At 50.8% G+C, this 18572-nt stretch overlaps 1 protein-coding gene across 1 annotated transcript in view; it reads right to left on the bottom strand.

The window, feature by feature from the left end:
* LOC147094634 (uncharacterized) overlaps nt 1-18572 on the bottom strand; it is a 143728-nt gene that overhangs the window by 39144 nt on the left and 86012 nt on the right. Inside the window, exons 9-11 of the mRNA XM_085974463.1 lie at nt 14638-14770; nt 9601-9824; nt 4259-4344 (exon numbers count right to left, since the gene is read on the bottom strand). Of these exons, the coding sequence (XP_085830589.1) occupies nt 4259-4344; nt 9601-9824; nt 14638-14770 (443 nt within the window). The remainder of the gene's footprint in view (nt 1-4258; nt 4345-9600; nt 9825-14637; nt 14771-18572) is intronic.

The following is an 18572-nucleotide window of genomic DNA, read 5'->3' as shown; positions in this document are numbered from 1 at the left end:
TATGTGAGCCGAGGTCGCGGGACCCGATCACATTCCCCCGAGCCAGGGAACCTGGCTAGATGTATTTTTTTTAAAGTCTTTTTCAGAGTTTCGGGAGGTGCAGAGGACCATCGTGTCTTTGGATGCTCGGGGAAGGGAGCACCCCTAGCCTACGAAGGGAGGGGTCTGCAGGAGGCAGATGCCCACAGCAATTAAACTGTTATTGGAAATCCAGATTAAGATTAAGAGTTTACAAAAAGCTTGTTAATTATTTTATATTTTGTATTATATACTGGTCCCAACTCCAAAGGAAATAATGTGTGAATTTAGTTCCTAATTGTGAGATTGTACTACTTGTTTAGAGTTAATTGAATAAATTGCATATGCCTATGAATTGTTGTGTTCATAGATTGTGAAAGTTTGAAATACATTTTTGGCTGAAGAATGGTGCCATTTATTAAAGTGTCAGGCAATTGCATTAGAAAAAAAAGGAAGCTCGTTTTCTTCCGATTATATTTTTAACAGATATGTTTTGGCTTGGTGGTAATCTCATTAAAGATGTTGTATCATGCTAAAACTATGTCACAAGTGGTGCAGGGGCATTGGACCCCTCCATGATTGAATTATTGTAAATACTCAGTGGTGCAGGGGCATTGGACCCCCTCCATGCTTGAATTATTGTAAATACTCAGTGGTGCAGGGGCATTGGACCACCTCCATGTTTGAATTATTGTAACTAATCATGTTTTGCTATTGATAGATGCCTACCGTGTACTGCGATTCTCTCTGCGTAGGGGGATGGAGGTGTCGGGGGATCAGAGATAGATATAGATAAGTATGAGGGAAATTTGTTTGTGGGGGTCAGAAATTATTGCTCACCTTTAAACAGGATACTACAAGCAAGTTTTATTATCCAATGGGGGACTGTAAGGTTCGCAAGAATTTCAGAAAATTTCTACAACCCCCGAAGATTATGTTTTTGATTAAAGAAAACCTGGGTGGAATATACCTTAAAAACCCAGGGTATCAAAATGGCTGTCAGGCCTCGTGGCAGAAGACAAAGGCAGCCTGCCTGAATATCTCCCATCGCTGGCTGACAAAAGGATTTGAAAACACCAGCCTGTGTGAATATGTTGAAGTACTTGAAACTGTCAATCAAATGCAGTTTAGGAAGTTTCACTCACAGGACAAAGGGTTGTTTGTTTATAGGCCCTCTGCAATGTTGACTCAATGGCTTAAGTACTTAAAGCTGTCAATCAGTTGTGGTTGGGCGGTGACCGCAGGACAATGGATTGTTTACAAACCACTTGAGTGCTGTTGACTGAACACTTAAGGATTCAGTGAGACATTTCAAACTGGTCGCAAACCAGTTAAAATGAATGGGTAACACATTCAAACCCATTACAGTCAATGGGGACAGTTCGGTCCCTTTTGTATAGCCCAGATACATCCAGATTTGGGCGCGAAGACAACGGCTCCCAATGGGGTATAAAGATAGCCCCTCAGGAAGCCATTCTCTCTCTCTCTGCCGCCTCGCCTCCGTGCCCTGCCTACAAGGGGAACAGCTCAACAGCCCACCCAAAGAAGTGGAATACCAGCAGTTACTTTTGAATTACTGGGGTATCTCTACTTCGGGGCAGTGAAGAATCCAAGACAGACCGCAGGGGCACGGAGCTGGTATTTACTGGTGAGCATAAAACTTTCTGGCCCATTACAAGGCAACCTGGATAGGTATAAGGGGTGGTATTAAAGGGGAATTTTGTTAAATAGTAATTTTAGTCAATTTTCCCTCGATGTGTCCGTTTCTCCTCCCATTAAGCAAAAGTGTGCTGTATTAAGTAAAGGTACGCTGTATTAAGTAAGGGTGTGCTGTATTAAGTAAAAGTACGCTGTATTAAGTAAAGGTGTGCTGTATTGAGCAAAGGTGTGCTGTATTAAGTATAGGTGTGCTGTATTCACGATTATTTTCACTATACAGCAATTTATTCTTTATTTTCAATAAATACTGGTCTTCTTTGCACCCAACCACGAGTCTCGTTTTGTCTACATCGCTACTGAAATAAGTCCGGTGGTCAGAACCAGAAAAGGGGAGCGATTCAAAACCGCACGGGGCTCTGGAGCAGCTCAGATACTTCTGACTGGCCAGAGACAATAACCCCATTACACCAAAAACACCCCCAGTATTTGCTACATATTTTCTGAGTGTCCTGTTATCACATTCTTTATAATAGACGCTAGCATTTTCCCTACTACTGATGTTAGGCTAACCAGTCTGTAGTTCCCTGTTTTCTCTCTCCCTCCTTTTTTAAATAGTGGGGTTACATTTGCCACCCTCCGATCTGCAGGAACTGTTCCATAATCTATAGAATTTTGGAAGATGACAACCGATGCATCCACTATTTCCATGGCTACCTCTTTTCGTACTCTGGGATGCAGATTATCAGGCCCTGGGGATTTATCGGCTTTCAGTCTCATTAATTTCTCCAGCACTATTTTTTTACTAATACTAATTTCCTTTAATTCCTCCTTCTCACTAGGCCCTTGGTTCCCTAGCATTTCTGGGAAGTTATTTGTGTCCTCTTCCGTGAAGACAGAACCAAAGTATTTGTTTAATTGCTCTGCCATTTCCTTGTTCCCCATTATAAATTCTCCCGTTTCTGACTGTAAGGGACCTACATTTGTCTTCACTAATCATTTTCTTTTTACATACTTGTAGAACCTTTTACATTCCGCTTTTATGTTCCTTGCAAGTTTACTGTCATACTCTATTTTCCCCCTCTTAATCTTGGTCCTTTTTTGCTGAGCTCCCAATCCTCAGGCTTGCTACTTTTTCTGGCAACTTTATATGACTCCTCTTTGGATCTAATACTATCTTTAGTTTTTTTTGTTAGCCATGGTTGGGCCGCTTTTCCTTTTGTGTTTTTGCGCCAGAAAAGAATGTATAACTGATGCAATTCATGCATTCGTTCCTTAAATGTTAGCCATTGCCTATCCACCGCCATGCCTTTTAATGAAGCTCCCCAATCTATCATAGCCAACTCACTCCTCATACCTTCGTAGTTTCCTTTGTTTAGATTTAGGACCCTAGTTTCGGATTGGACTTCTTCACTTTTCATCTTAGTGAAGAATTCTATTATGTTATGGTCACTCTTCCCTAAAGGACCCCGCACAACAAGATTATTAATTAACCCCTTCTCATTGCACAATACCCAATCTAGGATAGCCTGTTCCCTAGTTGGCTCCTCAATGTACTGGTCTAAAAAACCATCTTGCACACACAAACCATCTCACACACACAAACCATCTCGTACACACCAATGAGAAAGGGTTAATTAATAGCATTGTAGTAAAGGGGCCTTTAGGGAAGAGTGACCATAATATGATAGAATTTTATATTGAGTTTGAAAGTGATTTAATTAAATCCGAAATTAGGGTCTTAAATCTAAACAAAGCAAACTATGTAGGTATGAGGGGTGAGATGGCTAAGGTAAATTGGGAAACTACATTGAAAGGTATGACACTAGTGAAGCAATGGCTAGCATTTAAAGAATTAATACATAATTTACAACAAATATACATTCCTTTAAGGCACAAAAACCCCACAGGAAAAGTGGTCCAACCGTGGCTAACAAAAGAAGTTAAAGATAGTATTAGTTCAAAGGAAGAGGCTTATAATGTTGCCAAAAAGAGTAGTAAGCCTGAGGATTGGGAGGACTTTAGAATTCAGCAAAGGAGGACCAAGAAATTGATAAAGAAAGGGAAAATAGAATATGAGAGTAAACTAGCGAGAGACATAAAAACAGACTGTAAAAGCTTATATAGGTATGTAAAAAGGGAAAGATTAGCAAAAATAAACGTGGGTCCCTTACAGGCTGAGACAGGAGAAATTATAATGGGGAATAAGGAAATGGCAGAGGAATTAAACAAATACTTTGTGTCTGTCTTCACGGAAGAAAACGCAAAAAACTTCCCGGAAATAGTGGAGAACCAAAGGTCTACCGAATTTTTTTTTAATACGTTTATGGAATGTGGGTGTCGCTCGCAAGGCTCACTTATTGCACATCCCTAATTGCCCTTGAGAAGGTGGTGGTGAGCCACCTTCTTGCATCTGTGTACACGAATCACTGAAAATGAACTTGCAGGTACAGCAAGCATTGAGAATGGGTACATGAAGATGACTTATCAAAGGCTCTTTGCTCCTGTGATTGTTGTGTGTCGACCGGGGGGAAGCTTGCAACCTTCTGATTTCATCTGTAGAACGAGGGGTGAATTTACTTACGGCATTTTCATTTTCCGCAGTGGATCAAACAGCTTGCGTTTTGCCATTGCCGCTGTGGTGGAAGGTTCTGCTTTCTCGTCCTTGGGCTGCAGTGAGGGCAAAACGGAGAAATGGTGGAAGCGTGGAGGAGAAATTGACTGACCCCTTCCCCTTCACTCCCATTGTACACTATCCCAATGGACCCAAACCCCTTCCCATTCACTCCCACTGTACACTATCCCAATGGACCCAAACCCCTTCCCATTCACTCCCATTGTACACAATCCCAATGGACCCAAACCCCTTCCCATTCACTCCCACTGTACACTATCCCAATGGACCCAAACCCCTTCCCATTCACTCCCATTGTACACTATCCCAATGGACCCAACCCCTTCCCATTCACTCCCACTGTACACTATCCCAATGGACCCAAACCCCGTCCCATTCACTCCCATTGTACACTATCCCAATGGACCCAAACCCCTTCCCATTCACTCCCATTGTACACTATCCCAATGGAGCCAAACCCCTTCCCATTCACTCCCATTGTACACTATCCCAATGGAGCCAAACCCCTTCCCATTCACTTCCACTGTACACAATCCCAATGGACCCAAACCCCTTCCCATTCACTCCCATTGTACACTATCCCAATGGACCCAAACCCCTTCCCATTCACTCCCATTGTACACTATCCCAATGGAGCCAAACCCCTTCCCATTCACTCCCACTGTATACAATCCCAATGGACCCAAACCCCTTCCCATTCACTCCCACTGTACACAATCCCAATGGACCCAAACCCCTTCCCATTCACTCCCATTGTACACTATCCCAATGGACCCAAACCCCTTCCCATTCACTCCCATTGTACACTATCCCAATGGAGCCAAACCCCTTCCCATTCACTCCCACTGTACACAATCCCAATGGACCCAACCCCTTCCCCTTCACTTCCACTGTACACAATCCCAATAGACCCAAACCTTTCCCCTTCACTTCCACTGTATACAATCCCAATAGACCCAAACCCCTTCCCATTCACTCCCACTGTACACAATCCCAATGGACCCAAACCCCTTCCCATTCACTTCCACTGTACACTATCCCAATGGACCCAACCCCTTCCCATTCACTCCCATTGTACACTATCCCAATGGACCCAAACCCCTTCCCATTCACTTCCACTGTACACAATCCCAATGGACCCAAACCCCTTCACATTCACTCCCACTGTACACTATCCCAATGGACCCAAACCCCTTCCCATTCACTCCCACTGTACACTATCCCAATGGACCCAAACCCCTTCCCATTCACTCCCACTGTACACAATCCCAATGGACCCAAACCCCTTCCCATTCACTCCCACTGTACACAATCCCAATGGACCCAAACCCCTTCCCATTCACTTCCACTGTACACAATCCCAATGGACCCAAACCCCTTCACATTCACTCCCACTGTACACTATCCCAATGGACCCAAACCCCTTCCCATTCACTTCCACTGTACACAATCCCAATGGACCCAAACCCCTTCCCATTCACTCCCATTGTACACTATCCCAATGGACCCAAACCCCTTCCCATTCACTCCCACTGTACACAATCCCAATGGACCCAAACCCCTTCCCATTCACTTCCACTGTACACAATCCCAATAGACCCAAACCCTTCACATTCACTCCCACTGTACACAATCCCAATGGACCCAAACCCCTTCCCATTCACTCCCACTGTACACAATCCCAATAGACCCAAACCCTTCACATTCACTCCCACTATACACAATCCCAATGGACCCAACCCCTTCCCCTTCACTTCCACTGTACACAATCCCAATGGACCCAACACCTTCCCCTTCACTTCCACTGTACACAATCCCAATGGACCCAAACCCCTTCCCATTCACTCCCACTGTACACAATCCCAATAGACCCAAACCCTTCACATTCACTCCCACTATACACAATCCCAATGGACCCAACCCCTTCCCCTTCACTTCCACTGTACACAATCCCAATGGACCCAACCCCTTCCCCTTCACTTCCACTGTACACAATCCCAATGGACCCAAACCCCTTCCCATTCACTCCCACTGTACACAATCCCAATGGGCCCAACCCCTTCCCATTCACTCCCACTGTACAGAATTCCAAAGGACCAAATCCCATCCCATTCACTCCCATTGTGCACAATCCCAATGGACTCTACACTTCCCATTCACTCCCATTGCACAGTATCACAATGGACACAATCCCTTCCCATTCACTCCCATTGTACACAATTCCAATGGAGTCAACTTCTTCCCATTCACTCCCACTGTACAGAATCCCAATGGACCCATCCCCTACACATTCATTCCCAATCGCAATGGACCAAACCCTTCCCATTCACTCCCATTGTACTGAATCCAAATTGAGCTGACCCATTCCCATTCATTCTCAATGTACATAATGCCAATGGACCCAAACTGTACACATTCACTCCCATTTTACAGATTACCAAATGGACCGAACCCCTTCCCATTCACTCCCATTGTACACAATCCCAATGGATCCAACCCTTCCCATTCACTCCCATTGCACAGAATCCCAATTGACCAAACCCCTTCCCATTAATTCCCACTGTACAGAATCCCAATGGACCCAACCCCTTCCCATTCACCCCATTGTACAGAATTTAAAAAAATTCATTTATGGGATCTGGGCGTCGCTGTCAAGGCCAGCATTTATTGCCCATCCTTAGTTGCCCTTGAGAAGGTGGTGGTGAGCCGCCTTCTTGAACCGCTGCAGTCCGTGTGGTGAAGGTACACCCACAGTGCTGTTAGGGAGGGTGTTCCAGGATTTTGACCCAGCGACGATGAAGGATCGGCGATATACTTCTAAGTCAGGATGGTGTGTGACTTGGAGGGGAACTTGGAGGTGGTGGTGTTCCCATACGCCTGCTGCCCTTGTCCTTCTAGGTGGAAGAGGTCACGGGTTTGAGAGCTGCTGTTGAAGAAGCCTTGGTGAGTTGCTGCAGTGCATCTTGTAGATGGTACACACTGCAACCACGGTACGCCGGTGGTGGAGGGAGTGCATGTTTAAGGTGGTGGATGGGGTGCCAATCGAGCTTCTTGAGTGTTGTTGGAGCTGCACTCATCCAGGCAAGTGGAGAGTATTCCATCACACTCCTTACTTGTGCCTGGTAGATGGTGGAAAGGCTTTGGGGAGTCAGGAGGTGAGACACTCGCCACAGAATACCTAGCCTCTGACCTGCGCTTGTTGCCACAGTATTTATGTGGCACTTCTGTGGCGCGGATGTTACCTGCCACTTATCAGCCCAAGCCTAAACGTAGTCCAGGTCTCAATGGACAAAATCACTTCCCATTCACTCCCATTGTACACAACCCTAATGGACTCAACTCTTTCCCATTCACTGCCATTGTACACAATCCCAATGGAACCGACTCCTTCCCTTTCAATCCCACTGTAAACAATCCCAAGGGACTGAACCCCTTCCCATTGTCTCCCACTGTACACAATTCCAATGGACACAACCCTTTCCATTCACTCCCACTGTACACAATCCCAATGAACCCAATCCCTTCCCATTCATTCCTATTATATGCAATCCCAATGGACATAAACCCCTTCCCATTCACTCCCATTGTACACAATCTCAATGAACATAAATCCCTTCCCATTCATACCCATTCTACATCACCCAAATGGACCCAACCCCCTTCCCATTCACTCCCATTGTACAGACTCCCAATGGACCCAAGACCTTCCCATTCACTCCCATTGTACACAATCCCAAGGGAACCAAACCCTTTCCCATTCACTCCCACTGTACACAATCTCAATGGACCCAATCCCTTCACATTCACTCCCAATGTACACATTCCTAATGGACCAAAAGCCTTACCATTCACTCCCACTGTACACAATCCCAATGAACCAAATCCCGTCCTACTCACTCCCACTGTATAGAATCCCAATGGACCCAAATGCTTCCCATCACCCACATTGTACAGAATCCCAATGGACCAAATCGCTTCCCATTCACTACCAATGTACACAATCCCAATGGACCCAAGACCTTCACATTCACTCCCGCTATACACAATCACAATGGAAACAACCCAATCCCATTCACCCCATTGTACACAATCCCAATGGATTCAACCCCTTCCATTCACTCCCATTGTACACAATCCCAAAGGACCCAACCCCTTCCCATTCACTCCCATTGTACAGAATCCCAATGGACACAACCCCTTCCCATTCACTCCCATTGTACACAATCCCAATGAACTAAACCTCTTCCCATTCACTCCCATTGTACCCAATCCCAATGGACACAACCCCTTCCCATTCACTCCCATTGTACAGAATCCCAATGGACCCAACCCCTTCCCATTCACTCCCATTGTACACAATCCCAATGGATCCAAACCCTTCCCATCCACCCCCATTATATAGAGTTCCAAGGGACCCAACCCCTTCCCATTCACTCCCATTGTACACAATCCCAGTGGACACAACCCCTTCCCATTCACTCCCATTGTACACAATCCCAATGGACCCAAGCCCTTGCCATTCACTCCCACGGTGCACAATCCCAATGGACCCAACCCCTTCCCATTCACTCCCATTGTACAGAATCCCAATGGACCCAACCCCTTCCTATTCACTCCCATTGTACACTATCCCAATGGACCCAACCCCTTCACATTCGCCCCCATTATATAGAGTTCCAAGGGACCCAACCCCTTCCCATTCACTCCCATTGTACAAAATCCCAATGGACCCAAACCCTTCCCATTCACTCCCACTGTACACAATCCCAATGGACACAACCCCCTTCCCATTCACTCTCATTCTACGGAATCCCAATGGACCAAACCCCTTCCCATTCACTCCCATTGTACAAAATCCCAATGGACCCAAACCCTTCCCATTCACTCCCATTGTACACAATCCCAATGGACACAACCCCCTTCCCATTCACTCTCATTCTACGGAATCCCAATGGGCCAAACCCCTTCCCATTCACTCCCATTGTACACAATCCCAATGGACCCAAACCCTTCCCATTCATTCCCATTGTACACAATCCCAGTGGACCCAACCCCTTCCCATTCACTCCCACTGTACAGAATCCCAATGGACCCAACCGCTTCCCATTCACCCCCATTATATAGAGTTCCAAGGGACCCAACCCCTTCCCATTGACTCACAATATAGAGAATCCTGCGTGACTCGACCTTTACTCCTACCCGTACTGCTTCTTCATATGTGCTTACGTTCCCACTCACTCCCACTGTGCCCTAAGCCAAAGAACGGGCCCGTGTCCGTACATTGATCATACCTTTAACTTGATTGAGGGTTTTTGCTGCCTCTGGCGCATTGGTTCAGTTTCTGTCTCGGTCTCCGGTTCTGGCGTTGCTGCGTCTTTCGGCTCAGTCTTGCTTTCGGGTTCTGGTTCGGGTTCGGGTTCTGGTTCTGGTTCGAGTTCGGGTTCGGGTTCTGGTACGGGTTCTGGCCCTGCTTCAACGATAGGGGCCGTTCTAGGTTTTCGGGGAACTGTACTGTCTGGGGGAGGAGTTGGAAGATGAGCTCATCGACACTAAACTAAAACCAGATCAGGATTCCCGCCTCCCCCCAGTCCCCCACCCAACCAATTATGCCAGAGATGCATAAGGGGTGCTCGTACGGTCAATGGTGTTTACGGGATCGTGCTGGACACAAACAAGCCAGCACATTGGTCTGAACATAAACACATGCCCTGGGGAGCGTCAGCGCCCATTGGGACCTGTACCCTAGGGAGAGTCGATCATAAATTTGAACACCTCTATTAAATCTCCCCTTAACCTTCTCTGCCCTAAGGAGAACAACCCCAGCTTCTCCAGTCTCGCCACGTCACTGAAGTCCCACATCCCCGGTACCATTCTGGTCAATCTCCCCCTTAACCTTCTCTGCTCTAAGGAGAACAACCACAGCTTCTCCAGTCTCTCCACATCACTGAAGTCCCTCATCCCCGGTACCATTCTGGTCAATCTCCCCCTTAACCTTCTCTGCTCTAAGGAGAACAACCCCAGCTTCTCCAGTCTCGCCACGTCACTGAAGTCCCTCATCCCTGGTACCATTCTGGTCAATCTCCCCTTAACCTTCTCTGCTCTAAGGAGAACAACCCCAGCTTCTCCAGTCTCTCCACATCACTGAAGTCCCTCATCCCCTGGTACCATTCTGGTCAATCTCCCCTTAACCTTCTCTGCTCTAAGGAGAACAATCCCAGCTTCTCCAGTCTCTCCACATCACTGAAGTCCCTCATCCCCTGGTACCATTCTGGTCAATCTCCCCTTAACCTTCTCTGCTCTAAGGAGAACAATCCCAGCTCCTCCAGTCTCTCCACATCACTGAAGTCCCTCATCCCTGGTACCATTCTGGTCAATCTCCTTAAGGCCTTGATATACTCCCTGAAGTGTGGTGCCCAGAATTGGACACAATACTCCAATGTTTTATGAAGGTTTAGCAATAACTTCCTTGCTTTTTTACCCTGGTTGCCTGTATTACGAGGTCCCGGCCCTTCCCCTGGTGTCCTGCACCATGGGGCCTCGGCCCTTCCCCTGGTGTCCTGCACCATGGGGCCTCGGCCCTTCCCCTGGTGTCCCTGCACCGTGGGGCCTCGGCCCTTCCCCTGCACCGTGGGGCCTCGGCCCCTCCCCTGGTATCCTGCACCGTGGGGCCTCGGCCCTTCCACTGGTATCCCTGCACCGTGGGGCCTCGGCCCTTCCACTGGTGTCCTGCACCGTGGGGCCTCGGCCCTTCCCCTGGTGTCCCTGCACCGTGGGGCCTCGGCCCTTCCACTGGTGTCCTGCACCGTGGGGCCTCGGCCCTTCCCCTGGTGTCCTGCACCGTGGGGCCTCGGCCCTTCCACTGGTATCCCTGCACCGTGGGGCCTCGGCCCTTCCCCTGGTGTCCTGCACCGTGGGGCCTCGGCCCTTCCCCTGGTATCCCTGCACCGTGGGGCCTCGGCCCTTCCCCTGGTGTCCATCACCGTGGGGCCTCGGCCCTTCCCCTGGTGTCCAGCACCGTGGGGCCTCGGCCCTTCCCCTGGTGTCCAGCACCGTGAGGCCTCGGCCCTTCCCCTGGTGTCCAGCACCGTGAGGCCTCGGCCCTTTCCCCCAGCCCTGCACCGTGGGGCCTCGGCCCTTCCCCTGGTGTCCCTGCACCGTGGGGCCTCGGCCCTTTCCCTGGTGTCCCTGCACCGTGGGGCCTCGGCCCTTCCCCTGCACCGTGGGACCTCGGCCCTTCCCCTGGTGTCCATCACCGTGGGGCCTCGGCCCTTCCCCTGGTGTCCAGCACCGTGGGGCCTCGGCCCTTCCCCTGGTGTCCAGCACCGTGAGGCCTCGGCCCTTCCCCTGGTGTCCAGCACCGTGAGGCCTCGGCCCTTTCCCCCAGCCCTGCACCGTGGGACCTCGGCCCTTCCCCTGGTGTCCATCACCGTGGGGCCTCGGCCCCTCCCCTGGTATCCCTGCACCGTGGGACCTCGGCCCTTCCCCTGGTATCCCTGCACCGTGGGACCTCGGCCCTTCCCCTGGTGTCCTGCACCGTGGGGCCTCGGCCCTTCCCCTGCACCGTGGGGCCTCGGCCCTTCCCCTGGCGTCCTGCACCGTGGGGCCTCGGCCCTTCCCCTGCACCGTGGGGCCTCGGCCCTTCCCCTGGCGTCCTGCACCGTGGGGCCTCGGCCCTTCCCCTGGTGTCCCTGCACCGTGGTGCCTCGGCCCTTCCCCTGGTGTCCAGCACCGTGGGGCCTCGGCCCTTCCCTTGGTGTCCCTGCACCGTGGGGCCTCGGCCCTTCCCCTGGTGTCCTGCACCGTGGGGCCTCGGCCCTTCCCCTGGTGTCCTGCACCGTGGGGCCTCGGCCCTTCCCCTGCACCGTGGGGCCTCGGCCCTTCCCCTGGTGTCCTGCACCGTGGGGCCTCGGCCCTTCCCCTGGTGTCCTGCACCGTGGGGCCTCGGCCCTTCCCCTGGTGTCCTGCACCGTGGGGCCTCGGCCCTTCCCCTGCACCGTGGGGCCTCGGCCCTTCCCCTGGTGTCCTGCACCGTGGGGCCTCGTCCCTTCCCCTGCACCGTGGGGCCTCGGCCCTTCCCCTGCACCGTGGGGCCTCGGCCCTTCCCCTGGCGTCCTGCACCGTGGGGCCTCGGCCCTTCCCCTGATGTCCCTGCACCATGGGGCCTCGGCCCTTCCCCTGGTGTCCCTGCACCTTGGGGCCTCGGCCCTTCCCCTGATGTCCCTGCACCATGGGGCCTCGGCCCTTCCCCTGGTGTCCCTGCACCGTGGGGCCTCGGCCCTTCCCCTGGTGTCCCTGCACCATGGGGCCTCGGCCCTTCCCCTGGTGTCCCTGCACCTTGGGGCCTCGGCCCTTCCCCTGGCGTCCTGCACCGTGGGGCCTCGGCCCTTCCCCTGATGCCCTGCACCGTGGGGCCTCGGCCCTTCCCCTGGTGTCCTGCACCGTGGGGCCACGGTCGATATCCTCTTTGAGTGAATCTACTGCTCCATGATCTCATGGTGTTACATGAACAGTTAACGTGTCAGTGTGTTGAAGTTTATTGATGCACTTATGATTTGATAGCACATTTCACATCTTCAGTCCAAATTAACAAGCAAGGTAACAGAATCACAACTGCGCGATAACAGAAAGGTAACAAACACAAACTGCAGCATAGAACAGGATAACACAGTGAGCACCGATACTGTACAGCAATTACATTGTTCACCCGGAGAATCAACACTGGACCGGGGTCAGAAATGCAAAGTGAGATGAGTTCGCAGACTGTCAGCCCAATCTCTGCACCGGTAGTGCTTGATGGGACAGTTTAGAGGGAGCTTTACTCTGTATCTAACCCGTGCTGTACCTGCCCTGGGAGTGTTTGATGGGACAGTGTAGAGGGAGCTTTACTCTGTATCTAACCCGTGCTGTACCTGCCCTGGGAGTGTTTGATGGGACAGTGTAGAGGGAACTTTACTCTGTATCTAACCCGTGCTGTACCTGCCCTGGGAGTGTTTGATGGGACAGTGTAGAGGGAGCTTTACTCTGTATCTAACCCTGTGCTGTACCTGCCCTGGGAGTGTTTGATGGGACAGTGTAGAGGGAGCTTTACTCTGTATCTAACCCGTACTGTACCTGCCCTGGGAGTGTTTGATGGGACAGTGTAGAGGGAGCTTTACTCTGTATCTAACCCCGTGCTGTACCTGCCCTGGGAGTGTTTGATGGGACAGTGTAGAGGGAGCTTTACTCTGTATCTAGCTCCGTGCTGTACCTGCCCTGGGAGTGTTTGATGGGGACAGTGTAGAGGGAGTTTTACTCTGTATCTAACCCGTGCTGTACCTGCCCTGGGAGTGTTTGATGGGACAGTGCAGAGGGAGCTTTACTCTGTATCTAACCCGTACTGTACCTGCCCTGGGAATGTTTGATGGGGACAGTGTAGAGGGAGCTTTACTCTGTATCTAACCCCATGCTGTACCTGCCCTGGGAGTGTTTGATGGGGACAGTGTAGAGGGAGCTTTACTCTGTATCTAACCCATGCTGTACCTGCCCTGGGAGTGTTTGATGGGACAGTGTAGAGGGAGCTTTACTCTGTATCTAACCCGTGCTGTACCTGCCCTGGGAGTGTTTGATGGGACAGTGTAGAGGGAGCTTTACTCTGTATCTAACCCATGCTGTACCTGCCCTGGGAGTGTTTGATGGGACAGTGTAGAGGGAGCTTTACTCTGTATCTAACCCGTGCTGTACCTGCCCTGGGAGTGTTTGATGGGGACAGTGTAGAGGGAGCTTTACTCTGTACCTAACCCCGTGCTGTACCTGCCCTGGGAATGTTTGATGGGACAGTGTAGAGGGAGCTTTACTCTGTATCTAGCCCCGTGCTGTACCTGCCCTGGGAGTGTTTGATGGGGACAGTGCAGAGGGAGCTTTACTCTGTATCTAACCCCGTGCTGTACCTGCCCTGGGAGTGTTTGATGGGATAGTGTAGTGAGAGCTTTACTCTGTATCTAACCTGTGCTGTACCTGCCCTGGGAGTGTTTGCTGGGACAGTGTAGTGAGAGCTTTACTCTGTATCTAACCCGTGCTGAACCTGCCCTGGGAGTGTTTGATGGGACAGTGTAGAGGGAGCTTTACTCTGTATCTAACCCGTGCTGTACCTGCCCTGGGAGTGTTTGATGGGACAGTGTAGTGGGAGCTTTACTCTGTATCTAACCCGTGCTGTACCTGCCCTGGGAGTGTTTGATGGGACAGTGTAGAGGGAGCTTTACTCTGTATCTAACCCGTGCTGTACCTGCCCTGGGAATGTTTGATGGGACAGTGTAGAGGGAGCTTTACTCAGAATTTGTCCCATTCTGTACCTGACCAGAAGTCCGTGGCACTGACCAATGGCTTTGAACTGGGCTTGCTCCTGGGCCGCCGCAGGATTAGTGATCTTCTGCCAAGATTCAGCCTTTCTTTCACTGCTGAGCTGTCCAGCAAAGGAGCAGGACCCTAAAGTAGGGGAGCAAAGGAAGACCTGGTTATAATCAAATCTCCTCACAACCTCTAGGCCGACTTCAGTGAAGTATTGCTTAGCTTTTAATTCATTCACCCGATGTGTGTGCGGTGAGGAGGATGCTGAGAAACTCCAGTATGATTTGGACAGGTTGGGTGATTGGGCAGAATCATGGCAGATGCAATATAACGTGGATAAATGCGAGATTATCCACTTTGGTGTCAAAAACAGGAAGGCAGATTATTGTCTGAATGGCAATAGATTGGGAGAAGGGGAAGTGCAACGAGACCTGGGTGTCCTTGTGCACCAGTCGCTGAAGGTAAGCATGCAGGTGCAGCAGGCGGTTAAGAAGGCAAATGGTATGTTGGCCTTCGTAGCGAGAGGATTCGAGTACAGGAACAAGGATGTCTTGCTGCAGTTGTACAGGGCTTTGGTGAGACCACACCTTGAGTATTGTGTGCAGTTTTGGTCACCTTATCTGAGGAAGGATGTTCTTGCCATGGAGGGAGTGCAGCGAAGATTCACCAGACTGATACCTGGGATGGCAGAAATGACGTATGAGGAGAGATTGGGTCGATTGGGCTTATACTTGCTGGAGTTTAGAAGAATGAGAGGGGATCTCATTGAAACTAATAAAATTCTAACAGGACTGGACAGACTAGATGCAGGAAGGATGTTCCCGATGGTCGGGGGAGTCCAGAACCAAGGGTCACAGTCTAAAGATAAGGGGTAAGCCATTTAGGACAGAGATGAGGAGGAATTTCTTCACCCAGAGAGTGGTGAACCTGTGGAATTCTCTACCACAGAAGGCAGTTGAGGCCAATTCATTAAATATATTCAAGAAAGAGTTAGATATATTTCTTAAGGCTAAAGGGATCAAGGGATATGGGGAGAAGGCAGGGACAGGGTACTGAGTTTGGATGATCAGCCATGATCTCATTGAATGGCGGAGCAGGCTCGAGGGGCCGAATGGCCTACTCCTGCTCCTATCTTCTATGTTTCTATGTGGGTGTCGCTGGCAAGGCCAGCATTTATTGCCCATCCCTAGTTGCCCCTTGAGAAGGTGGTGGTGAGCCACCTTCTTGAACCGCTGCAGTCCGTGTGGTGAAGGTGCTCCCACAGTGCTGTTAGGGAGGGAGGTCCAGGATTTTGACCCAGCGACAATGAAGGATCGGCCGATATATTTCCAAGTCGGGTTGGTGTGTGTGACTTGGAGGGGGAGGTGGTGCTGTTCCCATGTGCCCGCTGCTCTTGTCCTTCTAGGTGGTAGAGGTCGCGGGTTTGGGAGGTGCTGCCGAAGAAGCCTTGGCCAGTTGCTGCACTGCATCTTGTAGATGGTACACACTGCAGCCACGGTACGCTGGTGGTGGAGGGAGTGAATGTTTAAGGTGGTGGATGGGGTGCCAATCAAACGGGTTGCTTTGTCCTGGATGGTGTTGAGCTTCTTGTGTGTTGTTGGAGCTGCACTCATCCAGGCAAGTGGAGAGTATTCCCTCACACTCCTGACTTGTGCCTTGTCGATGGTGGAAAGGCTTTGGGGAGTCAGGAGGTGAGACACTCGCCGCAGAGTACCCAGCCTCTGACCTGCCCTTGTTGCCACAGTATTTATGTGGCTGGTCCAGTTAAGTTTCTGGTCAATGGTGACCCCCAGGATGTTGATGGTGGGGGATTCGGCGATGGTAATGCCGTTGAAAGTCAAGGGGTGGTGGTTGGACTCTGGCATGTTAGAGATAGTCATTGCCTGGCACTTCTGTGGCGCGAATGTTACCTGCTACTTATCAGCCCAAGACTGAACATCGTCCAGGTCTTGCTGCATGCGGGCATGGACTGCTTCATTATCTGAGGAGTTGTGAATGGCGCTGAACACTGTGCAGTCATCAGTGAACATCCCTACTTCTGACCTTATGACGGGGGGGAAGTCATTGATGAAGCAGCTGAAGATGGTTGGGCCTAGGACACTGCCCTGAGGAACTCCTGCAGCGATGTCCTGGGGCTGAGATGGGGGGGAGGTCATTGATGAAGCAGCTGAAGAGGGGTGGGTACGACCTCTGAACTGCACTGGGAAATCGAAAAGGTGCAAACAACACCTCTTGCCTCACCCAGTCCCCCGTCACAGAGAGAGAGGGGGGGCCACCATCCTTCTGTCGTAATGTAAGGCAGCCAGTGTGTGCACAGCAAGATTCCATGTGATAAATGACCAGGTCATTTTTTTTTTAAGTGACATTGGGTTGAGGGATAAACATTGGCCCCCAGGAGACCAGGGAGAACTCCCCCCCCTCTCCCTTTGCTCTTCTTCCAATAGTGGCCCTGGGGCCTTCTATGTCCCACCTGAGAGGGCAGACGTCTCCTCCGAGGGGACATCACCCCCCCCCTTGTTTCTGGGGCTGGTTTTGGACCCCAGGGTGAAGAGACAGTGAGCTGTGGCGAGTTGTGGCTATTCTTTGCTGGGAGTCCCCCCCCCAACCACTGTGACGGAATAAGCCATATTCCAAGAGATACACCATGATATGAATAGATTTCTGACATTATTAATACATGATATACTGGGTTTAAAAATCTACAGCCTCAGAGACACAGGCTGCAAACAGAAAAAGAGGCTTCTGAGATGGGCTGGTTTGATAACACAAGCTGTAAAAACCACACAAGCTTTGAAATGGAAATTGATTGTGAATGCTAAAACAATGGCCCTATTGAAATAGCAGTTTGGCGCTTCCAGGAGGTCTGGAGTTTGGGAGAAACACAATGGAATGACCCACGTAAAGTGTTAAGAACTAACACGTGAAACAGAAACACAGAATATTGAAAAACCATGGCCTAGAAATTCAGTATAGCCACTTTTGGGGCGGTAAAGTCGGGCGGCCGCTAAAGTTTGCGCCCGGCGCAAAGTCGCGCCACCTTCGCTGATATTCAGTCGCATTGCCCCAAGAGGTTGCTGCTGCGCTAAAACAGGCAATGCACGACTATCTTTAGGCGCTAAGCCGGCGGTGCTGAGCGCTACCCCCGAGGCCGGGCGCAGCGCAGGTGCGGCGAGTTGTTGATTGGCGGCAGACACTCTGGCGCTGGTCAGCTCTTAAAGGGGGAGGGTGGATTTGTTTGCCTGCCACACCCTGCACACTGCAGCCCTCAACCTAGGCCTGACCACTTCAGCTTCATCTGCACAACGCCCAGGGCTATGGAGAAGGCCAGGGAGAGAGCGCAGCGCTTCAGCGACGGTGACCCGAGGCTGCTGGTTGGCGGAGTGGAGCGCAGGCGCCATGTTCTGTTCCCAGAAGGTGGCAAGAGGCCGCTGCCCAGCGCCTACCGGAAAGCCTGGAGGGAGGTCTCAAACAGGGTGTCTTCCAACAGCGTGGTTGCCAGGATTCCTGTGCAATGCCGGAAGAAGTTCAACGACCTCGCTCGAGTTGTCAGGGTGAGTACCCTTTCCAGTGTCCTCCTCATCCCTGCATGTGCACCTCACTTTATGGGCAACGGGACCTGAAAGCCCTAATGGCCAGCCCTCATCCAGCAGCTATGGGACTGGCATGAAAATCACTTGCACATTCAGCACTTTACACACTATACAAGCTATTCGACCATGGGAGGCAGTGCAGACAAGATCAGGGCTTCACACTGTACAAGCTATTCGACCATGGGAGGCAGTGCAGACAAGATCAGGGCTTCACACTGTACAAGCTATTCGACCATGGGAGGCAGTGCAGACAAGATCAGGGCTTCACACTGTACAAGCTATTCGACCATGGGAGGCAGTGCAGACAAGATCAGGGCTTCACACTGTACTTAGAGGCCGTCCTTTCTCTT

Source organism: Somniosus microcephalus, unplaced genomic scaffold (genome assembly GCF_052327205.1).
Source record: "Somniosus microcephalus isolate GS21.2 unplaced genomic scaffold, FLI_Smic_1.0 unresolved_chr1, whole genome shotgun sequence".
In the NCBI taxonomy this organism is placed as follows: domain Eukaryota; kingdom Metazoa; phylum Chordata; class Chondrichthyes; order Squaliformes; family Somniosidae; genus Somniosus; species Somniosus microcephalus.
Note: the sequence above shows the minus strand (reverse complement) of the source record. Positions and strands in the feature narration are given on the sequence as shown.